Source organism: Chenopodium album, chromosome 24, assembly GCF_948465745.1.
Source record: "Chenopodium album chromosome 24, dcCheAlbu1.1, whole genome shotgun sequence".
NCBI lineage: Eukaryota > Viridiplantae > Streptophyta > Magnoliopsida > Caryophyllales > Amaranthaceae > Chenopodium > Chenopodium album.
This window is the reverse complement of record NC_137857.1, coordinates 6,669,162-6,684,741: the sequence shown is the minus strand read 5'-3', so window position 1 is coordinate 6,684,741 and position 15,580 is coordinate 6,669,162. Positions and strand designations below refer to the sequence as shown.

At 34.2% G+C, this 15,580-nt stretch overlaps 2 protein-coding genes and 1 pseudogene across 2 annotated transcripts; 2 read left to right on the top strand and 1 right to left on the bottom strand.

Moving 5' to 3' along the window:
* Positions 1–310: 310 nt before the first annotated feature.
* Positions 311–5,912, top strand: LOC145610465 (heat shock 70 kDa protein-like). The gene is made up of 4 exons (XM_081665803.1): positions 311–344; positions 1,739–2,256; positions 3,996–4,661; positions 4,758–5,912. The coding sequence occupies exons 1-4, from the start codon at positions 311–313 to the stop codon at positions 5,568–5,570; spliced, it is 2,031 nt and encodes a 676-aa protein (XP_081521929.1). The 3' UTR covers positions 5,571–5,912.
* Positions 5,913–6,151: 239 nt separating this feature from the next.
* Positions 6,152–8,082, bottom strand: LOC145610464 (glutamate--tRNA ligase, cytoplasmic pseudogene; annotated as a pseudogene).
* Positions 8,083–9,804: 1,722 nt separating this feature from the next.
* LOC145611930 (translation initiation factor IF3-4, chloroplastic-like) lies at positions 9,805–15,137 on the top strand. The gene is made up of 9 exons (XM_081667313.1): positions 9,805–10,121; positions 10,210–10,249; positions 10,345–10,404; positions 13,232–13,284; positions 13,564–13,619; positions 13,718–13,751; positions 13,871–13,943; positions 14,042–14,134; positions 14,451–15,137. The coding sequence occupies exons 1-9, from the start codon at positions 9,862–9,864 to the stop codon at positions 14,679–14,681; spliced, it is 900 nt and encodes a 299-aa protein (XP_081523439.1). The 5' UTR covers positions 9,805–9,861; the 3' UTR covers positions 14,682–15,137.
* Positions 15,138–15,580: the final 443 nt, after the last annotated feature.

The window sequence follows — 15,580 nt, the reverse complement described above, 5'->3', positions numbered from 1 at the left end:
TTGATCTAACAATTGGGTAACAATTTGTATACGTTTTTTTAGGTTAATTAATGAAAAGGTAATAGAGGAGTGTGTTAATAGAGTAAAACGTATGCTAATAATTTTCTTATATTATCAATCGAAAACTTAAGTTTCAATCTCTTGTAAACAATGTTTCATGTCCGTGAAAGCCCACTACAATCTTACCCACATGAAGCCCGCTAATAAAAACATTAGAAAACTACCATATGTCCGAGATTCTAAGTTTGATTCCGCAAGTCTTTTTTTTTTTTTTTTTTAAGATTAAGACTTACTTCGTATTTTTGTAGAAATGGTTGCTGCCGTGCTAGGCAATTTCAAGAGAGGTAGAAAGGCCTTGTTTGATAAAGAGCTTTTTGTGACCTTTTAGCTTATTGAGGATTAACAAAAGTTAGACCATTCTGAAAAAAGCTAATAAAGAGATTTTTGGGCTTTTGAATTAAGTACTCTTTAAGAAAAAAGCTCATAATAGGAACTTTTTAAAATTAGCTTATTGAGTATGTAATTTACCATTATGGTTTACACTACTAACTATTTATACTAGCTAATACAAGCATTAAACTAGTTAATACAAGCAACTATATCGATCAACTACTAGCTAATTACTATATAGGTTGGGCCTATACTACTCCCTCAATTTTGCAATGGGCCATGCATGTGGGTAATTTTACTTTAAAGTGGATTACATATGTAGTAATCATTTTTATCAAATACAATTGTGTCCTTACGAGGTGAGGATAGAACTAATTAAAAGTTATAACTTATAAGATAGATGAAAACAGAAAATATATAAAACTTAGGAAAACAAAGTAACACAAAGAAATCTTTTCAAAAAACAGCTTATATTAAAAAAAAAATATTTTTAGTCTAAAAAGAAAAGGGAAGCCTTAATATATCCGCATCAAAATTTAAAAAAAAAAAATCAATTCTTTAATAGAAGAGTTAAATGACATTTACAATATAAATCAAAACTAGTCAATACAATATAAATTTGATCAAAAAAATTTAATACTTCGTATAGAAGAATATTCCTTATAGCTCAAGTGGTTATTCTACTAAATAAGCTCTTTTTCAAAAAACTCTCTTTAGGAGCTTTTTCAATTAGCTTATTCAATTTTTATGGTGAAATGACACTTATACCCCCATTTAATTAAAAATCATATATGAACTACCTACCCCACAATTAGTTTATTGGTCCTTTCACATAATCAATCAGCTTTAAACAATTAACTATTTACCAAACACTTTTTTGTAATAAGCTAATAAAATAAGTTAGTCAAATCAATTAACAAAATCAGATAGTTAAAATCAGTTAACACAATCAATTTCAGCTTTCAGCTTTTCTCCAAAGCCAAAATGGTTGAGCAAGACTTTTCATCAAATACAAATTCCAAACATTTTTTTTTTTTTTAAACACGTTAGTTAGTTTTTACTTGCAAAGTTGCAAGCCCTTATATAAACACTTGTCTACATTATGTGTAAGATAGAGGTTGGTTATGGAATATAGAGCTTCCAAGTAGAACGCTCCAACTTCAATTCATCTAACAAAAAACAAAACAAACGTTATAAATAATCATATCAACAAAGCACCAAATATCACCGGTTAATTTCCTACTTCCACGTACATCTCCTTTAATCTTCAACTTTAATTCATGCATATCCTTAAACTATAGTCTAAGTCTTTATATATATCTTGTATGTAACGTTTATTATTACATAGATATAGTAGTACAAGAAAGTGATCATATTATTAATTTTATTTCATGCAAAACTATGTCAAAAGCAATAGGTATTGATTTAGGAACAACATACTCTTGTGTAGGAGTATGGCAAAATGATAGAGTAGAGATCATACCTAATGATCAAGGCAACCGGACCACCCCGTCCTACGTCGCCTTCACCGACACCGAACGCCTCATCGGGGACGCGGCCAAGAACCAAGTGGCGATGAACCCCGAGAACACGGTGTTTGACGCTAAAAGGCTCATAGGGAGGCGGTTTTCGGACCCCTCGGTGCAGTCGGATATGAAGTTATGGCCGTTTAAAGTTATACGAGGCGTGGCGGAAAAGCCGATGATAGTGGTGAGGTATAAGGGGGAAGAGAAGGAGTTTGCTCCGGAAGAGATATCATCTATGGTGTTGGTTAAGATGAAAGAGGTTGCTGAGCAGTTTCTAGGGTTGACTATTAAGGATGCTGTTGTTACTGTTCCTGCTTACTTCAATGACTCTCAACGCCAGGTTATGACTTATTATTATGTACTCTTCAATTTTTGTTACTCTTGTGGTTTGTTGCTGTAATCTTAACTAGCCTTTTGGCCCGTGCAATGCACAGGTTATTCATATAAAATTGTATTGAGAGATAAGTGAGGAAATATCATTAAGTCATTATAGGGTATAAATATGTAATCGGAAACATGATTAAAGAAATTTAAATTTTGGAACATTAATCGAAAAAGAGGCTTAAATAGAAAGGTGGAAGTGCTAAAATTAAAGAGAGAGAATAGGAAAATGTTGAATTAAAGGAGAGAGAAGAAGATGAAGAGATGAAGTACAACTTTAATGAAAGAATTAAAAAAAATGGTGTAATAAAAATTTAATAGTGTAAGATGACAAGTGACACTATGGTTAGAGAAGTGTAATAGAATGGATAGGGACATGTGTTTTTCTTAGTTTCTTGGTTATAGTTTTTAAATACTAAGTATAGATATAGATATAGATATAGATTGTTTAATTAATACGGTAATACGGGTTAAGGGTACATCTTTCGGGAACAGAGGGAGACTTTTAAATTCATATCTCTGTGGAGGAAAACTACAATTAAATCATCTAACAAATTAAGAAAAAATCTATTTATATTGGATATACAGTGCATCCGGGTGTATATAATTTATAAATTGTATGCATATTATCACGTGTACATGTTTTTATGGGTTTTGTTAACAAAGAAGGAAGTGAAAATAGTGTATTATATTTAGGGGAAATAGTGAAGATAAAGTGGCCTAGGGTTGGTATAGATTTGTTAATTGTTAGAGTAAAAGACTGAAAGTTAATGTTCGTATGAAGTATGGAGTATTAAAAATATTTTGTGCTTAGATGGACCCTGTTCAAATAAGAGTTGTTTTTTTAAAAAAAAAAAAAAAAAAATTTAACGGAAATTGAGACTTTAATTGAACAAATTTTTTTTTTTTTTTTGGAAAACAAATTGAACATAAATATTCAACAACAATAATTAATAAATATGTTTTTTTTAATTTTTAATTTTTTTTTTTTTTCACATATAATATCATTTTTTCTTGTAAGAATTCGGAAAAAAGTAATTTATACTCTACTCCGTATAATTTTTTTTTAGTTCTTAAAATTAGCTAAGTGAAAATTTTATTCCACAAGGTGAGAGCCTCGTTACAAAGAGAAATCCTAATGCGATACATAGACTATATAGTGGCTAGAGGCGTAAGTTAAACTTGAAGTACATGTAACATGATGTCATAGTAGTATAGTACATTATTAGTACTCATAGATGGATTGTACTGTGTGTCTGTGTGAACTTGTTTACATTAATCATAGTTTATTATTTTAGATTTTTACAATTTCATGATTATACTACATACAAACTTTACAAAGTATAAAGTAGCATTTGAATCAATATTATCAAGAATGTCAACAATCATTCGAATATTCGATTTAATTAGTGCTCACATAATGAGGATGCCTTTCTTCTTTTTTTCTTTCTTTCTTTTTTTTTTTTTTTTTTATGAAAAAAAACAAATAAAATTTTGGACACATAAGATATCTGGCCCATATATATATTTAGATATGTTACATATCATTATGATGCTTGACTCATTTAAAACTCTATAACATCTAGTACTGGATGATTGAAATTATAATCATTATTATTCAATTTCCTATATATAATGCTTGAATATGAATTTCTATAACAAACAAGTAACGTTAAAATATATATTAATATTATGCAGGCAACTAAAGATGCAGGAGCTATATCAGGCTTAAACGTGATGCGTATAATCAACGAGCCAACAGCAGCAGCCATAGCATACGGCTTAGACAAGAAGGCAGCTCAAACCGGCGAGAAAAACATCCTAATCTTCGACCTCGGTGGTGGAACCTTCGACGTCTCGATTCTTACAATCGAGGAAGGGATCTTTGAGGTCAAGGCTACGGCCGGAGACACCCATCTAGGAGGAGAAGATTTCGACAATCGTCTTGTAAACCATTTTGTCACGGAGTTTCGTAGGAAGACTAAAAAGGACATAAGTGGTAATGCAAGATCTCTACGTCGTCTTCGTACTGCTTGTGAACGGGCGAAACGAGCTCTTTCCTCTACCGCACAAACTACTATTGAGATAGATTCGTTGTATGAAGGGATGGATTTTTATGCGACTATTACTCGAGCGAGGTTTGAGGAGTTGAACATGGACTTGTTTAGGAAGTGTATGGAGCCGGTTGAGAAGTGTATTCGAGATGCAAAGATTGATAAGAGTCAAATTGATGAGGTTGTTCTTGTAGGAGGGTCTACTAGAATTCCTAAGGTTCAACAATTGTTACTAGATGTCTTTAATGGGAAGGAGCTTTGTAAGAGCATTAATCCCGATGAGGCTGTGGCATATGGTGCGGCCGTGCAGGTAACATTATAATCTTTTTTTGTGTTCATGTAATGTTTTATTTTGTAGATATATTCTCCAAGTTTCATGTTTTTCGTTCGTTGTCCTTGGGTGTAGGCGGCGATTTTGTGTGGGGAGGGACATGAGAAGGTGCAAGACTTGTTATTATTAGACGTTACACCATTGAGTCTAGGGCTTGAGACTGCTGGTGGGGTGATGACAACTTTAATCCCTAGGAACACCACCATCCCTACTAAGAAGGAGCAGATATTTTCGACTTACTCAGATAATCAGCCAGGAGTTCTAGTACAAGTATTCGAAGGAGAACGAGCAAGGACAAAGGATAATAACTTGCTTGGAAAGTTTGAGCTTGGTGGGATTCCTCCGGCACCTAGAGGGGTGCCTCAGATAAATGTAACGTTCGATATTGATGCTAATGGGATATTGAATGTGGCTGCGGAGGATAAGACTGCAGGGGTGAAGAACAAGATCACTATAACAAATGATAAAGGGAGGTTGAGTAAGGATGATATTGACAGGATGGTGAAGGAAGCAGAGAAGTACAAGGCGGAAGATGAGGATGTGAAGAAGAGGGTGGAGGCAAAGAACACGTTGGAGAACTACGCGTATAATATGAGGAATACAATAAGGGATGACAAGTTCAGAAGCAAATTGGGGGAGGAAGAACGTGGAAAAATCGAAAAGGCGGTAGGAGAAGTCGTGGAGTGGGTGGAGGCTAATCAGTTGGCTGAAGTTGAAGAGTTTGAGCATAAGCAAAAGGAGTTAGAGGGTGTGTGTAACCCAATCATTTCAAGGATGTATCAAGAAGCTGGTGGCGTCAATGGAGAGGCCGGTGATGAGGACATGGGCGGTGGTTCTAGTGATGCACGTGCCGGGGGCGGTGGGCCTAAGATTGAAGAGGTGGATTAAGGTGGTGTGGTCATCACCTGAATCATGCTATGGATTTCAGGGTAGCTCCTCTGTTTTAGTTTCCTCTGTTTTGTGTATATGGTGTTGTAACGTTGTTTGGTCAGTTTTTTTTTTTAATTTTTTTGTCAATTTTTTTTTTCACTTAATGTTGCTTTAGTTTTTATGTATAAGTTATGTAAATAGTCAGTAATTAATGAATAAAAAGGAATTACATTGTGAGCTACTCATACTCCTATAAATTACTCAATCCAAAGCACAAAACCAAAAATATAAGGTGTAATGAAAATCCACACAGATAACATATTGCATAACCAATGAGTAAACAGGAACTAGAGCTAATGGCAGTCAAAACTCAAAAGGCTACTGGCTTTAAAGAAAATAATTTGCATTTAGCAGTTCTATAATGACAGTAACTAACACAAATGATCCTAGTGTTAAGACACCCTCGAAAAAACATAACACAAATGATCCTAGTGTTAAGACACCCTCGAAAATTCTGCAACTTGCTCCTTCCTGGTAAGCACAACCAACTAAGTTATTAGATAAACTAAACACTTTCAGCATACCTGACTCTGAAGGAGTCACTGCACAACATTACGCTGCCTCCCATCAGGAATTGCGAAAAGAACAATTGGCTTCGATTGTTTCACAAATGGAACATCGCATCTGAAGTAACCCTTTCTCTCTAACTGTATGATTTCTCCAGAAATCAGATTTCGCATGTTTGAGTCCCCAAGTGCAAAGGTGTCTTTTCTGGTGACGGGGTTAAGTGCCTTCAGAAATTCTTTCTCCTCCTGAATCTTTTCCTCCTGTGTCTTCTCTCCTTTCTTTTTCTTGAATTTGACCTGAGATAGAAAACAAAATCAATAAACAAACGAATGACCAGGAATCAATAAAAATTGTTACGGAGTATATAATATGATTGTTTATAGGTAGTACCAGCTTCTCCTTAGTAATCAGATAATCAAACTCCACAAGCTGAAGCCTGACTAATTCATCTGTCTCAGGAAGCCAAGTCAGTTTCAACTTAGTTGCTTTAACAGATCCTTCGAGATGCAACACACCTAGCAGCTGCACCACAGTACCCATCTCATCCCTCTTGATTTCTTTGATGATACAATTTCCCCAATCCATTAGAGTCACCTCATCATTCGCAGAAATGCTCAAAGCATCAGCATAATCGATCCATATATTTTTGGTATAGAGAGTGCACTTATCTCCTGCTTCTTTAAATTTTTTATGGCGAGGCATGATGCGCACAAAGGGCTCTGCAGGGCCATTCGTGAGAGTTATCAGAACTCGGTGTTCCTCGAGCACAGCAGTATGTCTTGGACAAATGGGATCAATGATCTTTTTATTAATGGTCCACAGTTTATCCCATTGCATCAGATTTTGGTTAGTGGAAGCACCCTGCAGAACAGCATTATAGGATAAGTTAAGTTTGCACATACATAAAATATATTTCATATATCAGCAAAAAGGTACTTTCGATATAAATATTTTTCAATACATAACATATGACAGAATCAAAGAAGCACAAGTTGTTTTGTTGGAGCAAAACAAAATGTAACTACGATTTTTACCTGTTCACGTGTATGAATTGGGTTAGTGCCTCTATCTTAAGACCTCTACGCACCATCCCTTGAATAGTTGGCAAACGAGGATCATGCCATCCATCAACTCTTTCATTTTGCACAAACCACAGAAGCTTACGCTTGCTTAAAAGTGTATAGACCATACTCAATCTGCTAAATTCGTAAAAACAAACTTTCCTAACTCCTATATCCTCCTGTATCATATGACACTGATCATCACGATCACGATATTCATTTGACCTAAGGACATGTGTTATGCCTTCCAAAGCATCTACAAATGAACTAGCAAAGTCATAGGTTGGGTACAGCTTATATTTGAAACCAACCCGATGATGGTGAGCTAAATTGCATCTGTAGTACACAGGGTCTCTCAGACACTTGTTCGGGTTCTGGAAGTCTAATTTGCCCCTAAGACAGCACATCAGGCCTCTGTCAGACCCCAAAATCATCTCCTTCCACAACTCCAAAGTCTTACTCACACTACTATTCCTGCACTTCGATTCAACTCCTTTATCCCTTTCGATCCTCATTTGATCTACTGGTGTATCATCGACGTATGCTTTACCCTCCTGAATCAATTTCTCAGCCATATCCAACAATTGAGGGAAGTAATCAGACGTATAAGTTATAGCATGATAAACAATGCCGAGACTAGCAATATCTTTGAGAAGACTATCAACAAACTCAGTGCTTTCTTTAGATGGATTAGTGTCATCCAAGCGCACAATCAGACGCCCATTATACTTATCAACAAAATATTTGTTCAGCAAGGCTGCTTTCGAGTGCCCGATGTGGAGAAATCCATTAGGCTCAGGGGCAAACCTCAGACAAACCTTTCCTAATTCAGCATTAGGAAGTTCAATTTCAGGCAAATTAGAACTATGTGTTTTCTTCTTCTCAACACTGCCACCAAACATTGTCAACACGTGTAATTCACGCGCTCAAGATTCTTTTACTTTCAAAAAAGTCCCTCAACCTTTCAACCCCTCTTCCCAAAACCTGTAGGCAGAAATTACAGTTAATGTCAAAAAATTGCAGCTAATAATCATTAAGGTACACGACTACACGAGGATAATATTAAAAAATCATAACATTTATATACTGACAATTAAGTAATCCAATGCTTAATAGGAGTATTACTTAATTCCTATCATTAAGAAATCTAATCAGGCGTACTAAAAATTGAAATAGCAACAATGAAAATTAAATAAATCATATTGCAAATAACAAAGAAAAAAACGAATTGAAAGTAAACATACCGTAAACAATTACAAGTGATCCAAATTCTAATAATACCAACCTTTTTATTGTGAAATTTAGCCTTTTTTTTTAATTTTTATTGTGAAATACATACCTTAAAATCGAGGTACAGTATAATGAAGTGTCGATCTTGGTCACCGAATTGTCGCCAGCAGTTAAAGAGTTTAGGAAATTAGGGTCGTAGTATGCAGAGAATAGAAAAGTGATTGAAATATAGAATAGGGTTTTTCGTCTTTCAAAAAAAAAAAAAAAAAAATGTTTTTTCGCGGGAAGAGGCCGAAGAGCAAAGTGAATACTGAGTAGAATTGTAGGCGTTTTTTTTTTTTTTTTTTTTTTTTTTTTTTTTTTTTTTTTTTTTTAGCAAAAGAATTGTAGGCGTTAGGTTACTACGCTGTATTTATTTATCATTAATTTAACGCCATAATATGGAAACTTTGTAATTACAGAATAAAAAGAAAAAATTAACAAAAATAATACTTGTACAAACTTTACATGACCTTCTAAAGTTTTGATTATTTCTGAACAAGATAAATTTTCATGTACATTTTCATTAAATAAGATAAATTATCGGTGACTGGTTAAATCCATTTGATTTTTTTATTTTTTATTTTTACATTACACAGTATTATGGTGTACTTTAAAACGGAAGGAGTAAATATTTGTGTGGAAAAATGGATGAAAATGGGGAAAAATTAACAAAATCATAAAAAAATTAAAACATATGCCCTGCACATGACTTTAAGTAACCTGAAAATTGAGGCTAAAGTCTAGAAAAAAAATTAGGTAGTGGTGAGAACTTTTGAAGATAGTTGAGGACAATTTTTTTTTTTTTTTTTTTTTTGTAATGAGGTAGTTATGGGCAAAAAGTTGTCAAATAAAGACAGTTTTAGATAAAAAAAAAATCCTTAAATGATGAGCAAAAACTAACCTTAATTTAGTTAGAGTATTGTACACCCGGCGTATATATAGTAAATTATAATCAAACCTATTACTCTACAACTTAATTCAAAAGAACCACAACTCATACTTCTTCCGCTTATGAATTATGATAATATTTAAGATGTGAGAGTGAGGGATAGCTCAAGTGGTTAGAGCCCCCCTCCCGATTCCAAGAGATCTTGGAATCGATTCTCATCACCCGCCCTTGTTGCTCTATAGACACCAAAAAAAAAATATTTAAGATGTATCCAACAAGATTTCATATGAATATGTTTTTTCCGTATATATAATCAGTATTGCATTCTAATCTAATCCGGTTTTAGACCAATGAACCGCTCTAGACCCCTAGTTGCAAAATAACCCAAAGTCGAGAGACTCGAAACACAGCGTATTGAAAACCGCTGAACCTCCAGAAACAGGAAGAGAAGAGACTGTGTTTGTGTGGATAAGAGGCAAAGAAAAAAAAAAAAAAAAAAAAAAAAAACAGAGGAACAACAATGGCTGGTTTAGCAACTACTCCTGGCAATATCTTAGCACCGCCATTGTTAACCCGTCTCAAGCTCAAACCTCCTTCTACTCCACTTCTTTCTCTCTCCTCTTTTCAATCAAATCTCTTTGGCTTTCGTCTTTGCATTTCTACCTTTCAATTTCAATCCTTTCCTCTTTCTCTCTCCTCTTCTCACCGCCTTTCTGTTTCTGCTCGATATTCTGCGAAGAACAATGTTGATGATCAAGCTCTTGATATTTCTACCGTTAGGTTTTGCTCCAATTGTTTGAATTTATGATTTTGGTTGAGTTTGTTTTTGGTTTGGTTTTAGCTGAATTGTTTGTGTTTTTTTGGATAGGTCGGATAAAGTTAGGTTAATTGATGAGCAGCAAAATATGGTTAGTATTTCGGATTTAATTGTGATATTATTTTTTTATTTTTTATTATTTTTGGTGATTTATTTGTGAAATTGTATTGTATTGAATTGAATTAGATTGGAGTTGTATCAAAAGGCGAAGCAATTCGAAGAGCTGAGGATTCACAGCTTGATTTGGTATGTTTTTATATGACGAATTGCCAATTTCTACTGTTTAATTGTTCATTTTGAGATAAGTAGTGTTGTATATGTTGATTCAGCTAATTTATTACAATGTTGGACTCATATTATGCTTGTTAGTATTAAAGAAGGTAATTGGTTTAGGAGTATGTGTGGGTGAAATCAGAAAAAAATGCATGAAAGTTGACTATTGGGTGATCCTCCCTTGCTGCATATATGTATTCGTGAGCGCATTGTATCATTGAAAGAAATACATAATACAAGAGGAAGGCGGCTAAACTAAGCCATAGTCGCCTTACTCGCCTAGGTAACAATGATTACACACCTAAACTAAGTAGTTTACAATGCTAAGGAGACTTAACAGACACATCATGTTTCCTATATATACTAGACTTCCTAGTACCTTTGTACTACACTTGCTTGAATTCGTATACCCTTCTTCCAAAAGTGGCTCTCAATGTTGATTTAAGAAGTGTAGGCGTGTGAGTGTGGAGTAGGATTTAACCATAGTTTATGGTATAGAGAAAACTACATAATATGATTGGTTGATTACAAATTTATCTATTTTTAAGGATGATAAAATGGGATACATTAAAATAGAAGGATGGACAAGCACTTAGGAGTGTGGGAGTACACACACTGAAGATCATGTAGACAAGACATGGTTGTCACCAAATTGATCCGTTACATGGGTGGTAGTTGTCATGTGTTGCCACATTGAATGGTATAGAAGTATATGTTTGTTTTAATTTGTAATTTGTCTTCATATTGTGAGTGTTATATAAATATCTAATGTGAAATGTTATTTTGATATGTTTACCTTGTCTTTGCTTCTCTGTCCTCTTTCTCCTTACAACATTTTGTATCCCTAAATGATTAGTCACATTTCTATCTTGGATTGTCCCAAAATTTACTCATTCGAGAACTACCAAACCGTCTTCTTATCTTTCTTTATCAGCAACTCCCCTGTTCCCTTCATTATTGTATAAGCCAACAGTTTAAATGAATTTATGATTGTTCATCACACTCCTAATAGACTGCTTTATACATTTATAATATAGTATAAACTTTGTCAGGATTAATTAATTCATTTATTTTTTTTTTAAAAAAAAAACTCCTGGCAAGGCAATAAATGAATGTATGGATTCTTTACGTGTAGGGGTCTGTGTCTTATGTCTAATACATGGTGCTGTAAGATGTGTTACACAGGTCCTATAGTAGTGTACTAAGTCTTCTGACATAGGGCTTGCTCAGAAGGGAATGATATGAAATTATGAACATATCTTACTATCTGTATTTTCTTATTATTATTTATTGTCCTACACAAGTATACGTTATACTTCCTCTGTTTTTAGTTGCATCACTTTGTAAATTGTGGACTCCAAGGCAATTGTTAGAGATGAGAGACAGAGAGAATAAAATTAAATGGACCCATGTGATAGGAAAGTGATGCAACTTATTTAAAACTTCCGTTTAAAGAAAGTGATGCAACTTATAAATAAATAAATAAATAAACGGAGCAAGTACATCAAAGGTGTCAAGCATGTGTTTAACATGGGAGGGCAAGGTCATTCAAATGATTTAGAGTATCAAAGAGGCACCCTGTTGATGGTTAGAACTTTATCCTGGTAGCTATTACAGGTCCTTTGAACCTCATAGGAAAATCGGGGAAGCCGTAAGGAGAGATTTTAAGAAAAAGTACTCTGTGAAAACTATGTGGCCCAGTACTGTTGGGACAAATTTGAATTTTCCCAATAGTTACTTCTGGTCCATTTCTCGGAACTAGGCTAATGGGACTTTGCTTGCAAGTATCATAACGTTTTATAATCAATACAGGACACAGTATCAGTGCATCATGGTTCTGGTAATGAAGAATTGTCATGTTTCCCCTTGTGTGCTGGATCTTTGGCAACTGATGTCCTTCAATGAGATAAAGCTTAATGAATATGTAGTTGCATTTGAGCATAATCTAGTATACCTTAGTGACAAATGATTTATAAAGCTAAGCTGGGGCATTCACCTTTGAATTATACAACTATTCTGTGACCCAAAATCATATTGTTGAACATCAAATATAGATACACTGATAGATCAGTAGGATAATTAGATATTGATTTATCGGCAACATTGAAGTTTTAGATTGCTGGCCGTATGTCCTTTATTAAGTTGAGTGATATTGCTAAAATTGGTGGCTAAATGTGCTAGGAAGGGATACTCAGGTCTATTTCTTTAGAGTGTATGCTTATGGTGATGGATATGATTAATTAAAAAGTTGAGACAGTGGATTGATGTCTTCGAGAAAAAGAAAAAGGGAGGGCAAAGGGAAACGTTTGGGATGCAACCCTCCTTTTAGTTTCCTACCCATTTGCTTATGGCCGTTATGGGTTTATGAATTATGATTACTGGATCTTTAAGTCATGTATTCTTGGTTTGAGATGTTGGAAGGATGAAGAGCATAAGTGCTTAGTACAACAATCTATTAGACTAAATATTTGAAGCATTCTATTAACAATCATATCAAATTGAATGTCGAATTTTACTCTGGTCTATGTTTTTCCAACTTGATCATACATGTAATTCAATTGAATTCTGCCATGTTCAAAAAAATGTGGTGCTAAAGTTCTACTACATAATCTTTATCTTAGGCTTGATGTGTTCAGCCTCTCAGACTTATTGGGACTTCATAGTGACTTTTTTTTTTTTTTTTTTTCATGTGAACTGTGTTAATTCTGCAGGTTCATCCCAATGGCCTTGTTATTGAAATTTTGTGATACATTGATTACGTGGTTATTAATGGTTCTTTTTTTTTTTTTTTTTTTTGAAGGTGGTCCTCTCACCTGATGCAGATCCTCCCGTTGTCAGAATAATGAACTATGAGTACATTTCTTTTTCCTTCCTGGTTCCGTTGATACCTCTTGAAAAAGAGATTTCAATAATTTCATTGTTCCTCTGTAGATCCACAGGCATCATATCATTCCTAAGATGATTTTACTGAAATAGTTTAAGAGTTTCTGGAGACTCACTTTGTGGTTTGCAATTTCGTAGATTAGGCTATTAGCAAGGATTTGTATTTCGTTTTGTTGTGCTATGTTCTGCATATATTAGATACCTTTTGTCACTTTTTTCTTATTATTTTTATTTCCTTTTTTTTTTCAGTAAATATAGATATGAACAGCAGAAGAAGAAAAGGGAACAACAGAAGAAAAGTGCTGGTGAATGACTTCTATCTAGCATATCCAGTAGTCTTATTCATGCAATCATGCATTTAGTGAAGTAAAAGAAACTAACTCAATTTTTTTTTGAATTTTAGCTAGTCGTATGGACTTAAAAGAACTCAAGATGGGGTAAGAACAGCCTATCTTCCGCAATTACACTTCAGACTTTCTTTTGCCGTAAGAGCTGGAAACTGTGAGTCGTGAAAAAGCTTCCTTACCTAACTGGTTTTATTCTGCACTTCTTTTAGGTACAACATTGATGTCCATGATTATTCTGTGCGCCTTAGAGCTGCACAGAGGTTCTTAAAAGATGGTGACAAGGTTACTTTGCATTCCTCCTATGGACTTCCATGTATGCTCCGTTATTCAGCTTTGTGATTTTAACTCACTACATTGAGCATGTTGGTTCTTTTTTACAGGTAAAGGTTATGGTAACTATGAAAGGACGTGAAAAAGCCTTTTTAGATAAGGCGATTCAGCTCATCAGAAAGTTCCAAAGTGACCTTGGTGAGGTAATCACTCTAATCACGCCGACTGGATGATATGACATTATCTGGTTTCTAAGCTCATAGTTTTAGGCTTCTTTCTTTTCATTTCAAATTTATTTATCTAAACTTATTAGAACTTATTGAAACTTATCTAGCCTTTTTATGGTAAACTGTAACCATGATTTAGAATTGTTCAAATTTAGTTGAACTTGTATTTCTTGAAACTTCATTCCTAATTCTCTTTGTTGAGTTGCATGTGTTTCGATTCCATTGAGATCCAGACAGTGTTGCAGCATTTTCAGCAATTTATTGTTTGATTGTTGATTGATACGATTTGCAGCTTGCAACTGAGGAGCACAACAATTTTGCTCGTCGAAAGAAAGAAGATTTCACCGAGAGATTTATATTTTTGATTCTTGTACCAAATAAAAATGTCGTGCAAAAGGCCCCCGAAGGGCCAAAGAAGAAGCGTGATTCAGCTCCTAATGAAGTCTCAGTTACCTCTAATGAAGTCTCGGCTGCTCCTAGTGAAGTCTCTGTTGCTTCTAATGAAGTCTCAGCTGGTGTTTAGTGCTACGTAAGTGGTTCAAGCTCTACTGAGAAATAGGTGGTTGATAGTCCTCATGATGTACAAGGTTTGATAGCAAACTACAGCTTCTGTATAGCATTAATGGAATAGAGTTTGTACGGCTTACACAGTTGCTCAAGATTGTATAAATATCTTTCGAGTTTCTGTGCTAGAATCAGTATTATATCGTTCTTGAAGTAATATGAAAAACATTTTTCTTAACAACGATAGGCCACCAATTACATCAACATCAATTGCTTAGAGCATGGTGAGATTTTTGTTGTAAATTCTACCTCAATTATACGAGAAGAATTTTGATGGATTAGAATTTAAGCAATCTACTATATATGGTATATGTAAAAGTAAAACTTTCCTATCAACTCAATTACATGTTGAAGGGCAGTGTAGTACATTTATTGAGTGAATTGTTGTATGATTTATTGGGCTTTGTTTGGTTCATTTGCACACTTCTATTGACTCTATGTGTGTCAACTTAGTGAGAGACGCTCCATTATCTCATTTGTTAATTAGAAATTTAATTATATGTTTATAACACCATGGAGATTCTTAATCCCCATAACATACAACATACGTCCTCTATCTCTAAGACACTAATAAGTTGGCAAAGTGATTTTTCACAATGATTTAGGAAGTGAAAAAAAAAAAAAAAAAAAACAAAAACAAAACAAAATCATATTGGTCGTTTTTGTATTTGTATGAGACCTTAATGAGGACTTTTTGCACGTATAAACGTATTCTTCTGCAAATTGGGAGCAAATGTATGGGTATAATTATGTAAATAATTTCAAGCTTGTGTTGCCTTGGTATAACCACTCTCACCTTATGGATACCAACTAGTTTAGTTGATTAAAGTCTTAAGAGTGGTATCCAAAACTTGAGAT